This window comes from Tenrec ecaudatus, chromosome X (genome assembly GCF_050624435.1).
Source record: "Tenrec ecaudatus isolate mTenEca1 chromosome X, mTenEca1.hap1, whole genome shotgun sequence".
Lineage (NCBI taxonomy): Eukaryota > Metazoa > Chordata > Mammalia > Afrosoricida > Tenrecidae > Tenrec > Tenrec ecaudatus.
Genome location: NC_134548.1, coordinates 12,339,432 through 12,352,268, shown reverse-complemented (window position 1 = coordinate 12,352,268; position 12,837 = coordinate 12,339,432). Strand labels below are relative to the sequence as shown.

At 42.3% G+C, this 12,837-nt stretch overlaps 1 protein-coding gene across 1 annotated transcript in view; it reads right to left on the bottom strand.

Moving 5' to 3' along the window:
- The window catches only part of GRPR (gastrin releasing peptide receptor), a 46,055-nt gene that overhangs the window by 2,678 nt on the left and 30,540 nt on the right, over positions 1-12,837 (bottom strand). The window contains exon 2 of the mRNA XM_075539201.1: positions 857-1,208. Within this exon, the coding sequence (XP_075395316.1) occupies positions 857-1,208 (352 nt within the window). The remainder of the gene's footprint in view (positions 1-856; positions 1,209-12,837) is intronic.

Here is a 12,837-nt window from a genome sequence, read left to right as displayed (position 1 = left end):
TTGGTGATTGGAACCCGCCCAGCAGCTTGGTGATGGGCTTTTGTAAAGATTCCCCAAACCCAGAAACCCGTTATTATGGAGTCAGTTCTACCAGCACCAATAACAAAGCCAAACGTGTGGCAACTACATAGGATTTCTGAGACCATAACTCCTGCGGAGCAGCTAGTAGGAGCCACTTGCCTCGCAGTGATGCTGATCAACACCTAACCCATAGCACCAAGCCAAGAAACCTGTATGGGGCAGTTCGGCTCTGTGATGTGAGTTCACTAGGGGATGGAATCAACTGCCCAGCATCCAACAGCAATGCCAAATTATGAGTAAGAGAAGTGAGGCTCGGAGAATGTCACTGAGTAAATGATGAAGCTCAGGTTGTAACCCAAGTCAGTGTGAGATTATCATGACTGACTTTTTGTCTTCGCTAGCTTCATTTTCTTGACCTCTCTGCTTTTTCTCCCTAATATGGCCCTCTTACTACCCAAATGCTGTGATGCGGTATCAAGAAGTTACTGCCATATAAGCTTAAAAGCTAATCTTTGAAAACAAAAACGAACTCACATTACTTTTTCAGATATTTCTCAAAAAAAAAAAAAAACCAACACTTCCAATCTTTCAGATTCTCAATGTCTTCCTAGTTCAGCTCTTTAACAAGAGAACACAATGATGAAGAACACCTGATTTCAGTGGCTCCGCTGACTAGGATTTGCTGTTTGCCATCTGGCCACACATAACTTACTTCCTCTAATTGCAGAATCAGGGACGGTTGTCCACTTATATACTGTCCTTGTCAGTGGAGCCCAAAATAAATGCAAGGGACCAAAATCCCCAAGGAGAAGATGGATCTATTCTTAGCACCCACCTGCTTCTTGACATGAATGTTCCCCTCCACAGGCAGGTTGTATGCACTCTGGATCAGATTTTTGGCAATGAAGTAGTAATAGACAGAGATGATGGACAGTGGGATGATGTAGAAGACCAGGAAGGAAGCCATGGAGTGGATTTTGGGGTGCAGCTCATTGGAGTGTGGGTACGGGGCACAGCTAATGAAGGTCTGGTTGGTGCTCTCCTCGTAGAAGGGATGCAGGTCTGAAAACACAGCTTCTGGGATGGCCAGCAGCATGGAGATGATCCAGATGAAGGCAGCTTTGAGGCAGATCTTCATCAGAGCATGAGAGGCCTGGATATCCATAGGCCGGACGATGGCTTTGTACCTGGGCAAGAAAGAAGTTACATACAGTGTAAGCTGTGCGATAATATTAGGGCGTCCAGGTCCAGGATGAGCGCGAGGCAAGAAAGGCACCTACAGGGCAAAAAAAGATGACGTTGGACCAGCACTTTACACCACAAACAAAAAGTAACCCAAAATTAAGGGAAAAAAGTCAAAAAATTCTTAGAGGAAAGCAGAGGTAAAATGTCAAGACTTCAGTTTTGATCATGGATTCTTAGATACGACACCAGAAGCCGGAACAACCAAAGGCAAATTTGATAAATGGATTTCATGAAAAGGAACCATTTATGTGCATGAAAGGATTTTTATCAACAAAGGGAGGTAACAACTTGTAAGAAAATAAATCTGATAAAGGTAACTTCCAAAATATGAAAAGAACTCTACAACTCAAGAACAAAGAGATAACCCAATTAAAAACAAACAAACATGAGCAAAGGACTTGACCTGCATAGACATCTCTCCAAAGAAGATATAATAGTGACCAATAAGCACAGGAAAGGGTGCTTAATGCAAATAGTTATTACCAACTAAAAGCAAACCCACTGTTATCAAGTCCTACCCTACAGGGAAGGGTAGAACTGCCCCTTTTGGTTTCTGCGATGGTAACTTTTTATGGGAGTAGAAAGTGTCATCGTTCCCTCGTAAAGTAGCTGGTTGTTTCAAACTAATGACCTTGCCATTATGAGTTAGATAAACAGCCTAACTCATAACCTACTGTACCACCAGGGTTCCCTTTACCCAACAGTAAGGAGGTATGAATCAAAACTACCATCTCATACCAACTAGATTGCTATGACTCAAACATCAGAAGCTAGGAAGTGTTGGAAGGGATGTGGAGAAATTGAAACCCTCATGCACTGTCAATCGGAATCTAAATCGTGCTGTAACTGTTAAGCTGAATGCTTCTTCAAAAATTTAAAGATCTACCATACAACCCAGTATTTCCACTCCTAGGTATATCCAGAACAAACCTGAAAGCAGGGACTCCAATAGATACTTATACGGTAATGCTCAGGGTGTTATTTACAATCAATAAAAGTGGTTGTGGTCGTTACATAATTTCATATCATCTTGACATATAAAAGTGTAGGGGTGGAGTGGAGCCTGTCAGTCAAGTCACAGCCTGATGGTAGCTCCCTGTGGGTCTGCCCTTCTCATAAGGAGGGTCTTGGTAACCTCCCCGTCTCCTTCTCTGTCTTCACCTTCATGCTATCTAGCCACTCTGGGACCTGCCAGAGCCGTGTGATGCTTCCAACACCACTGGATCCACAAGACTTGCACCCTCTGACCTGTGATCTTCCTGCATTTTGTATCATTGCATTATGAACTAGTATCAGACTTATGGACTTGAGTTTAACTGGGCTACACTGTTTTCCCGATATGCAATTACTTCTTGATATAAAGCTCTTTCTTACCATATATGAGTGTCACTGGATTTGTTTTTGTAGTCTACCTGGCCTAACACAGTGGTAAAGTGTATCTCTTTCCATCTTGGCATCTGTGGTTTACACACACTCTACAAATGTTGTTTCAATTACACATGAGCTACTACAGTGTGGAAGTTGGGACCAGCTAAACATGACAGTGTTCGCTGTTGAGCATGCAGTGTTGAAACTGGTTTTGACCTATGATATTTTCTTGTATCATGGACCTTGATTATAGGACACTTATTTCCTGCTCCACATGTTTTTATGTAAAGAAACCTCAATTGAATCCATTCTTGGTTATGTCCTGCCTCTTCACTCACTTTCCTCTTCTTGCTAGGAAAAGGGAAGTCAGTTATTAAGTGGTGAACTTGGGGAAAAATAACTGGCATGTGCATGACCTCTGCCATACCTCTGGTTGTCTAAGTACCTTTGAAAAGGGGAATTGCATATCTGATACAGGAGATCAGAGAGTGTCTTCTGACTCATCATTGCAGGTCTAACTCACAACTCATAGAAACAATTATTTTTGTTGGCATCTGTCCCATTTTATACCTAGCTCTCTGTGCCAAATTCAAATGGGGATGAGTTGGATATTATGGTGCACCTCCAAAAGCCTGCATTTGAGAACAACACTATAGCCCTATATCCATGTACCTGGGTTTGTGTTTCTATAACAAGTTTGAATTTGTTCCTAGCTTAAATCTTAATTAAATTATATGAACATCTTCATCCAAAGATGCATATGAGTAAAGATATCTCCAATAAATTGATCAAAGATTGTGATGATGACTTTTATCTGAATTCAGGCAGATAGCAGTCATAAGTACTTTAAATCGCTAATTAAAAGTGATTCATTCATCTATGAATCAGAATCCAGAGTTACCTCCTGTTCACTTGGGAGCCTTGTATTCCTCTAAGTTAAAATTAATCATGGGGATTATGAGTTCTTATTTCAAAATCATGTATTATAAAACATAGATAGTATAAACACATTTCTTTGACTGTTCTTGCAGAAAAAAATTGAACCTAAATCTAATTAAGTCCCTATATCTGTGTACCAGTTTGCACGAAGTGGGAAGATACAAGAGCCTGTTATGTGGTGCTATGAGGATACAATCAGAAAAATTCCAAAGCAAAAATTTATACCAGAATAATGACTCTCCTTTTTCTCTCCACCAAATGCCTGGCGCTCAAAAGCAAGGAGAATGATTGCAGATCAACTGAGAATGGGGGACACAGCAACCAAAGCCACTGTGTAGACCTCTTTTGGATTTTGATTCAAACTAACCAACCATAAAAAGACATTTTTGAAACGATTGAGTAAAATGGAACATAGTATTGGTGATATCAAGGAATTCTTTGTAATATTTTAGCCATGACACTTGTATTGTGGTTATGTGTTTTATTAAAAGACTTTCTATTAAAGGCCCACAATAATAAATCTACCAGTGAAATAATATAAGGTCTGGGATTTGCCGTAAAACATCCAGATATATTCATATATTGTGCAATTAAGAAGCACAAAATGGGTTGCAAATAATTTTCCTTTACGGAATATTTGTAGCGCATCAAGAAAATGAAAGTTACTCCATTTACTAAGACCTTGCCTCGAACCAATCAGAAAATAACATGTTCCACACAACCTTGACAAGGATGCATTTTTAGCCCATGCCTTGGTGTTCAACAATTATGCACTTGGATGCTAACTGAAAGGTTGGCAGTCAAATCCAGTCAGCAGCACTGAGAAGAAAGGCCTTGTGATCTACTTCCATAGATATTACAGTCAACAAAACACTGTGAGACTGTTCTACTCTTTGAATCAACTTCACAGTGCCCACCATCAACAACAATACACGTAGGAAACTGAAGGTCAGAATGTTTAAGAGGCAATGGAGTCATCATTCAATTTATGATGGATTCTTTCAAAGACAGTACACCTCTTTCAGAAGAATGTTTTGGATAAATCCTGCCTTGGGGTAGAGAAACAGAACAGACGATACTATTTCCTGGAAGTCTAATGACTCTGTAGAGCATGGACTCTGTCAGTCTATTTCCTCTACTGGTCCAGAGCTTCCAAAGCAGGCAGATACCTCTGGGCTCTTTTTGTTTGGAGGGATAGATGGTTTGACTAGAATGAATATCCAACCTAAACCAGCCAGGCTGGCTGCTCTGGTACTAAGGAGTCTCATTTTCTTAATCAAGGGGCTTAAGTAGAGAGCAAATGCTTTGAAAATGATGAGGGCAAAGAATGTACAGATGTGCTTTACACAATTGATGTATGTATGGATTGTGCTAGGAGTTGTATGAGTCCCTAATAAAATGTTTTTAAAAAATCATTTCAATTGAAAATTAGAGGGGATTCAGTCAATGATAGTGCTGCAAATGTACTGTTTTCATGCTGAGAAAGGGATCAGAGATGCCATAATGAACCATGTTTGAAATGAATAAGAAAAATGGGTGGGTGCAGAGAGAGAGAAAGAGATGTTTAGACCATAAGTCATACAAAGGGTTCTCAGTTGCCGGCCTAGGAACCGCTTTTGAATGTCCAAGAGTTCTCCTAATAGGACAACCCCCCCCCCCATTCACTTTACCATTGAGTTAGCAAGCCGTCTGTTCTTTGCCAACAAAAGAGACTTATCTAAAACAATTACACATAATGGCCATTTAAAATTATAAGCAAATTTATTTCCAGGCTTATTACATCTAGAGAATGCATCATTTGCTTCCTCCTGAAAGAATGAGCTGCCAACCTTCAATTGCAGTCAAGAGATAGTCAGATCTATGCACAGTTCCTAAATTCTCCATTACTCTACTGCCTCCCTCCTTTCTTCATGTCTAATCCCACAGTCTCCATTCATCTGAATTTTATCCTTCCAAATGCCAACTTAAGTGTCATCATCTCGATGAAATTTTCTTTGATTAATTTAGGCTCAATACTTCCTGCTCTTTCTCCCAGCCTATCTGATTTCTATGGCATCTTATTTGATGTTTACTGTACATAATTTCTCTGGTGGTATAGTGGGTTATGCATTAGGCTGATAACCATAAGGTCAGCAGTTCAAAATCACCAGCTGCTTCCGGGGAGATAATTGAGGCTTTCTCTTCCTGTAAAGAGTTACAGTGTCTCCTATCCCAAGTCCCCCAGAAACTGCCGGTCCCATTGTTTTTTGGTGGGGGGTAAGGAAGTGGTGTTAACAAACCCAGGGACAAGGGAACAACAAAGGATACAAATTGGTGGTGAGGTGGGAGTGGCAGGCCTGGTAGGGAATGATCAAAGGCTAGGTAATGAAGAGTTATAGCTGTAACCCAGGTGGGGACGGAGCATGATAGTGGGGCTGGAGGAAAGTCAAGGGAAACAGAGGAAAGATCTAGGAGGCAAAGGGCATTTATAGAGGTCTAGACAAAGACATGTACATATGCAAATATATATATGAGGATGGGGAAATAGATCTATGTGCCTATATTTATAGGTTTAGTATTAAGGTGGCGGAAGGACGTTGGGCCTCTACTCAAGCACTCCCTCAATGCATGAATACTTTCTTCTATTAAATTGGCATTCTATTATGCTCACCCTCCCAACACAACCACCGAAGCCAAAGCAGGTGAAAAAGCAAATGTGATGAAGAAAGCTGATGGTGCCCGGCTATCGAAAGAGATAGTGTATGGGGTCTTAAAGGCTTGAAGGTGAACAAACGGCCATCTAGCTCAGAAGCAACAAAGCCCACATGGAAGAAAAACACCAGCCTGTGTGATCAAAATGTGTCAAAGAGATCAGGTATAAGGCATCATCAGAAAAAAAAAAATCTTACCATAGTGAATGAAGGGGGGAGTGCAGAGTGGAGACCCAAAGCCCATTTGTCGGCCATTGGAGATCCCCTCACAGAGTGGTCTAGGAGAGGAGATGAGTCAGTCAGGGTGCAATGTAGCACTGATGAAGAATACAGCTTTCCTCCAGTTCCTAAATGCTTCCTGCCCCCCCCCCCCCCAACTACCATGATCCGAATTCTACCTTCCAAGTCTGGATAGAGCAGAAGATGTACACTGGTGCAGATAGGAGCTGGAGGCACAGGGAATCCAGGGTGGATGATACCTTCAGGACCAGGGGGTGAGGGGGCGATATTGTGAGGGTAGAGGGTGAGTGGTTTGGAAAGAGGGAACCGATTCCAAGGATCTACATGTGACCTCCTCCCTGGAGGACGGACAACAGAAAAGGGGGTGAAGGGAGATGCCAGACAGGGAAAGATATTACAAAATAATAATTTATAAATTATCAAGGGCTCATGAGGGAGGGGGAGTGGTGAGGGAGGGGAAAAAAGAGGACATGATGCAAAGGGCTTAAGTGGAGAGCAAATGCTTTGAAAATGATGAGGGCAAAGAATGTACAGATATGCTTTATACAATTGATGTGTGTATGGATTGTGCTAAGAGTTGTATGAGTCCCTAATAAAATGTTTTTTAAAAAGAATTGTACAAGCTCCCAATAAAATGATTTAAAAAAAAAAAGAGTTACAGTGTCAGAAGCCCACAGGGGGCAGTTCTACCCTCTCTTACAGGGTTGCTCTGAGTCACAATCGACTCAGTGGCCGTGAGTTCAGGTTTTTTTATTTTGTTTTGTTTTCTTTGCTGTTTGCTAGTTTTCCATGAGTATGTTTGAGACTAAGGAAAGTATTGCTACTAGGGTTCCAGTTGATGCATTCATGGGTGTATTTCAAAGAAAAATGTTTAAATGTGTCTGTGTGATCAGTGGGTGGTTGCAAGCAAGTTGTCGTGGTAATACACGTGTCTCAGTCATGTTAGGGTGCCTTTGAAAAATCCAACCAAAAGGGCTTTTGAGGGGATGAGAAGTTGGACCAAGTAAATTCAAAGCATAGAGGTCAGCTCATAAGGTTATGGCTACTGTTTGGGGGATCCCAAGGGACTGTTTTGATAGAATTTCTCAAAAGACACAGGACAACCATGAAGCTTATTAGGAAAAATTTGTAAGAAAATAAAAAACTTCACTGGTGAGAAAACAACCAAGAAAGTTTCACTAAGGAATTTTTTTCCCATCTCAACAATGCATCTACTCATTATTCAAAGGTATCTGAGGCGGATCTATGAGAATTTCCTTGGGAAACTCACCCCATCCTTCCTATAGCCCTGATTTTGCCCCTTCAGACTCCTTTTTGTTTCTAACTCAAAGAACATTGGAAAGGAACATGATTTGACTCTCTAGAGCAGTTGTTCTCAACCTGTGGGTCGTGACCTCCTTGGGGGTTGAACGACCCTTTCACAGGGGTCACCCAATTCATAATAGTAGCAAAATTACAGTAGTGAAGGAGTGACGAAAAATTTTTTATGGTTGGGGATCACCATTACAAGAGGAACTGTATTAGAGGGAACGTTGAGAACCACTGCTCTAGAGGATGCCCAAACTTCTGTTTTGATGCGGTGTAAATTGAAGAGTACAGAATCCATGGAGAAAGGGTGAAAGCGATGGCAATGCCACCTCCAGAAGTACTTGCATGGAGGATATGTTGAGAAACAATAGCTTCACGAGTTGACATTCTTGTTTAACAAAGTGTCTATGTTTTTGTGGGTAGAGGCAAGGAGTGGATATATTATAAGGAGAGACGAGTTCCTGGAAAAGGACATCGTCGGGACATCGTCGGGGCAGTGACAAAAGAGGAAGAAACTTGACTAGATGGATTGACATAGTGGCTGCAACAATGGGTTGAAACATAGCAACCATTGTGAGGATGGTGCAGGACTGGGGAGTGTCTTGTTCTGTTGTACAGAACTGACTTGATGGCACCTAACAACAACAACATGATTCTGTTTCAGTGTTTTCTAACTTATCCTTATATTTTCAACCTGGTCTCAGTGGTTTCCAGGGGACAAGAGCTTCTACTTCTTTCGCTATCTCTAAAAATGCCCCGACATCCCCAGCTCAAAATAGGGACTCAGCAAATGCTTTCTAATTAATTGATTAATAATATATGACTCATAGATGTGTCTCTTATTTTAAAAATCCTTACAATGGAGAGAGCAGATTCACTTTTATGTACCTGGTCCAAAATTCAAAGCAAACCCCAGTGCCATTGAGTTGATTCTGACTCATAGCGACCCTATGGGACAAAATAGAACTGCCATTTGGGGTTTCCAGGACTTTACATTTTTCACAGAAGCAGACAGTCTCATTTTTCTCTCTCAGAGTGGCTGTTGGGATTGAACTGCTGACTTTGTGGTTAGTAGTTCAATGCATAGCACATTATGCCACCAGTGTCTCTTATGTACTCAGTCAGTACGAATTATTCTTCCAGAGACTGATAATTCACTTCTATGGCCATATGGGGCTTAAGAAAATTACTCCCCACTTCTGAAAACATCTGTGCTTCATTTTTCTTGTGCAAACATTGGGAAGATTAAAAAAAAGGTTCCCTGTAACAAGATTAATGTGTCAAACAAATTCTTGGCAAGTAGAAGCAGTTGGCTCCCACACGCAGGGTTGGAAGGCTTACCCCACAGAAAGGTATGTCTTTTATTCAAATGTGAGCAGCTTGTTTATTTTCCAAGCTCCAATATTTCAGCCCGTATTTGTTCTTAATTACCTACTGAAGCCTGTAGGAATTGTCGAACAACAATATCTTTAACCCTCCATTCCCATCCACATGCACGCTATGTGGAAAGGACTGAGGCAAAGAAGAAAGTAAATTCTCTAAATGGTCTCTAGGGTAACTGACACACTGTCTGCATTTACATTAGCAACCGACCTAATCAGATTTGACAAAATTATTACACTTCAGCTTTATTTTTCTCCTGAGAATAACACCACGGGTTTTCTTTTGTTCCGGAAGAAATGGGAGGCAATTATTAGCTCACTTGTGAGATGACTATAAGCCAGAGCCATGGACTCTTATCTCCCTTTGAGCTATTCCTCTGCAAATGGGGCACTTGCTGGTCCTTGGTGTCCAACCATTATCTTTAAATGTGTATCAGATTACAGTCATCCTTTTCTGTTCTCTCCAGGCAAAATGACTCCATTGCCCTTTCCATCCCATCCTAATATACTCTTGCTTTCTCTTGGCTCTCACGTGGACATGTACATGGAGAGAGATGGTTCCTAAGGGTGATGCTACCAACTAACTTTATGATCGAGGACAAATCCCAGGCTCCCTGTGCCTCTGTATTCGGATCCCTGAACAGGTGCTAATACTTCCTCGTCCAAGAGCAGGCAGAGCTAGGAGAGCAAAATAGCCAGAACGAACCATGCCTGTATGCAATATTAGATTCTCCACGTCTTTCAGAACTGAGGTGCTACACTCTGCTGGGGACTCGCCACAGAGTGTTCACATCCCCCCTCGTGGTGCCTCTCTCACCGAGGGATGGCCAACACTCCGCTTCATGCTTTGGAGGAAGTTCTCAAGAGAAGTGTGGGGACTCGTGATAATTCCAAGTAAGCCTGGCAGCGAGGAAGAGAAAACAGGGGAGCCGTGAAATAATGTCCCATTCGAAGAAAGGAGGAAGAGTCCAGAGGCGCGGGGGGAGGGGAGCTTTTGGTAGGTAGGAAGGAGAGCTGAGGTTCTAGACCTTTGAGTGGCCTGTTGCATTGGGGGGGGGTGCATGATGATTTGGAGGTGTTCGAATGCACCGCTTACTTTGGGATTGCTTCAGCTTTGGAGGCCTTTTCTTGATCCCTCTTGAGTTGTGTTGTGAGCACCCACTCCTGGGAAACCCTTTATGATCCAGGGAGGTCATGGAAACTGGGCTAGGGCCGAAGGAGTAAGAGAACTATCTGGGGATTTGCTTTTGACTTTGTGGAGAGAAGTGCGGGGTGAGGGGCGGGGTGGGACTGTAAATCCCCAGTTTTTGCCCTCCCATGTTACCAGGATAGAAACCAGAGTAGCGAGTTTGGGCCAGAAAGGATTTCTGACCCCATACAGAGGACACGGCCATGTGCTGGATATCTCAGGGGGGTGGGGGTGACCAACAGGGCATGGGAGAGTGGAATGCTTAGCAAAGGGGCAAGAAAGAATTAAAGAAAGAATTCCCTAGTCTTCGAGTTCCCGTATCCATGCCGGGAAGCCCAGGGGACTAAGAGGAAAAGAACAGAGTCATTGGGGAAGTAGGAGGGATGGGGGGGTGCGAAGGGAAATCAGGAGATATAAAGAAAGGACATTAGAAGAGAGAATGAAGAGGAGAGAAGGAAATGAGGGAGAGGGATAGCATGGCGGGAAGGGGAAAGGGCAGAGAATGAAGGAAAGAAAGGAGAAAAGGGATGTTCCGGCCACAACGCAGCTCAATATTAAAAGAGTCAATGAGCCATTCCCCAACAAACAAGTTGGTGTCAGGAAGGTGAGTTGTAGTGGGGTGGGAGACCTTGGGGAAGTGCACCGATGCCTTTTTAAACATAAGAGTCTTAAGCAGGGCTTTAACCAAGAAAGTAATGATGGTTTTGGTGAAGGATGAACTCACTTTGCAAAATGCCTCCTCCTCAAGCGTGAGGGTTGGGAAGATGTTAGTCGCACATGACCATAGGCCCTGAGAGCTTGGGGAGTTGATGTCACATTGTAGCCCTTGCTGTCCTGTCCTGCGTTCATTAGAAGCAATACCTTGAAGAATAGCTACTGTGTCTTCACGATCAACTTGGAAAACTTGAGCAAAACTATCTAAGGAGCTTCCCATCAGCCTCAAGTCCAAGACAATGACATCCCTCTTTGTTCCCACTCTGTTCAAAAACAAACAAACAAACAAACAAACAATGGAGCACACACCTACCTTGTGTGCACAAAGGGGTTTCAAAATATTTGTGGCAACGTTCCATTCTTTTTCTGTCATTATTACATGAATTTTTTAAGTCTCCTAGTATACTCATATATATTTATTTCTATACGAGAGGTTACCGCCCCAAAGAAACCATGGTCATTTGGGTTTTTGTATGTGAGGGGCATAATGCATTTGGAATTTGTTTCACCAGGTCAGACTGTTCAACAAGGTTTCTATTTAGAGATTCTGAAAAGATAATATAACACTGTGCAACAAATAAAGGTCTGTTTTGTGGCAGATGGGACTGGATTTACCATCATTACAGGGCGCCTGCTCATGCAGCCCTCTCAGTGCACCAGCTTTAGATTAAAAAACAGCAGGCCTCTCTTGCCCCACGCACCATACTCACCTGACCTCGCTCCCTGTGACTTCTTGGTGTGTCTGCAAATGAAGTGGGAAATGAAAGGAGAGGAATTTGATGATGTAGAAGAGATGAAGGAAAAAACAAGGGAGGTGCTTTCAGCCATCCAAACAGATGAGTCTGAGAAATGTTTCTGGGAATGGAATCGCAGATTTTACAAGTGTATTCAGTATAATGGAGAGTACTTTGAATGTGATAAGATTGTTATGTAAAAAGAATTAAATATATAGTTTTGAAAAAAATTCTGCTTTTAGGGGGGTATCCCTTCGTAGTGTGTGTGTGTGTATGTGTGTGTGTGAGTGTGTGAGTAGTAGTAGTAGTAGTAGTACTGTACTAATATATATGTTAGAATGCAGTTAAACTCACCAGCTGCTCCTCTGGGGAAAGATGAGGCTGCTGCTCCCATAAAGATTAACAGCCTTGGAAACCCTAGAGAGGATCGATCAGAGTCTGAATAGACGTAGTGGCAGTGGGTTTGGTTCGGGGAGGGTACTAGTGTACTAGAATAAAAATTAAAATAAAACACAATTCCATTGAGTGGATTCAGACTCATAGTAGGGTTTCTGAGACTGTGAGTCTTTACCAGAGCAGATAGCCTCATCATTCTCACAAGGAACCAGCTGGTGGGTTTGAATGGCCAACCTTGCAGTTAGCAGCCCAATATCTTACCCACAGCCCTTCTAGGTCTCCTTACAAATATATATTAGGTACAGTAAAAACCAGACCAAAACCAAACTCACTACGATCAAGTCAAAGCTAGCTCAGAGCGACCCCCTGTGAGTTTCTGAGACTGGAATTGGTTACAGGAGTAGATAGCCCAGTGTTTCTCCCTCCAGAGCTGTTGCTGGTTTCGAACTGCCGACCATGTGGCTCGTGGGCCAATGAGTAGCGACTAAGCCATCAGGATTCCCAGTACAATACAAAAGCACCTTAAAGTTATTACGCACTAAAAGACAACAGGATTTCTTAGAAAAATGGTTCATCCTATGCCTGGAGAAGGCTATGCACAAGATGAGCCT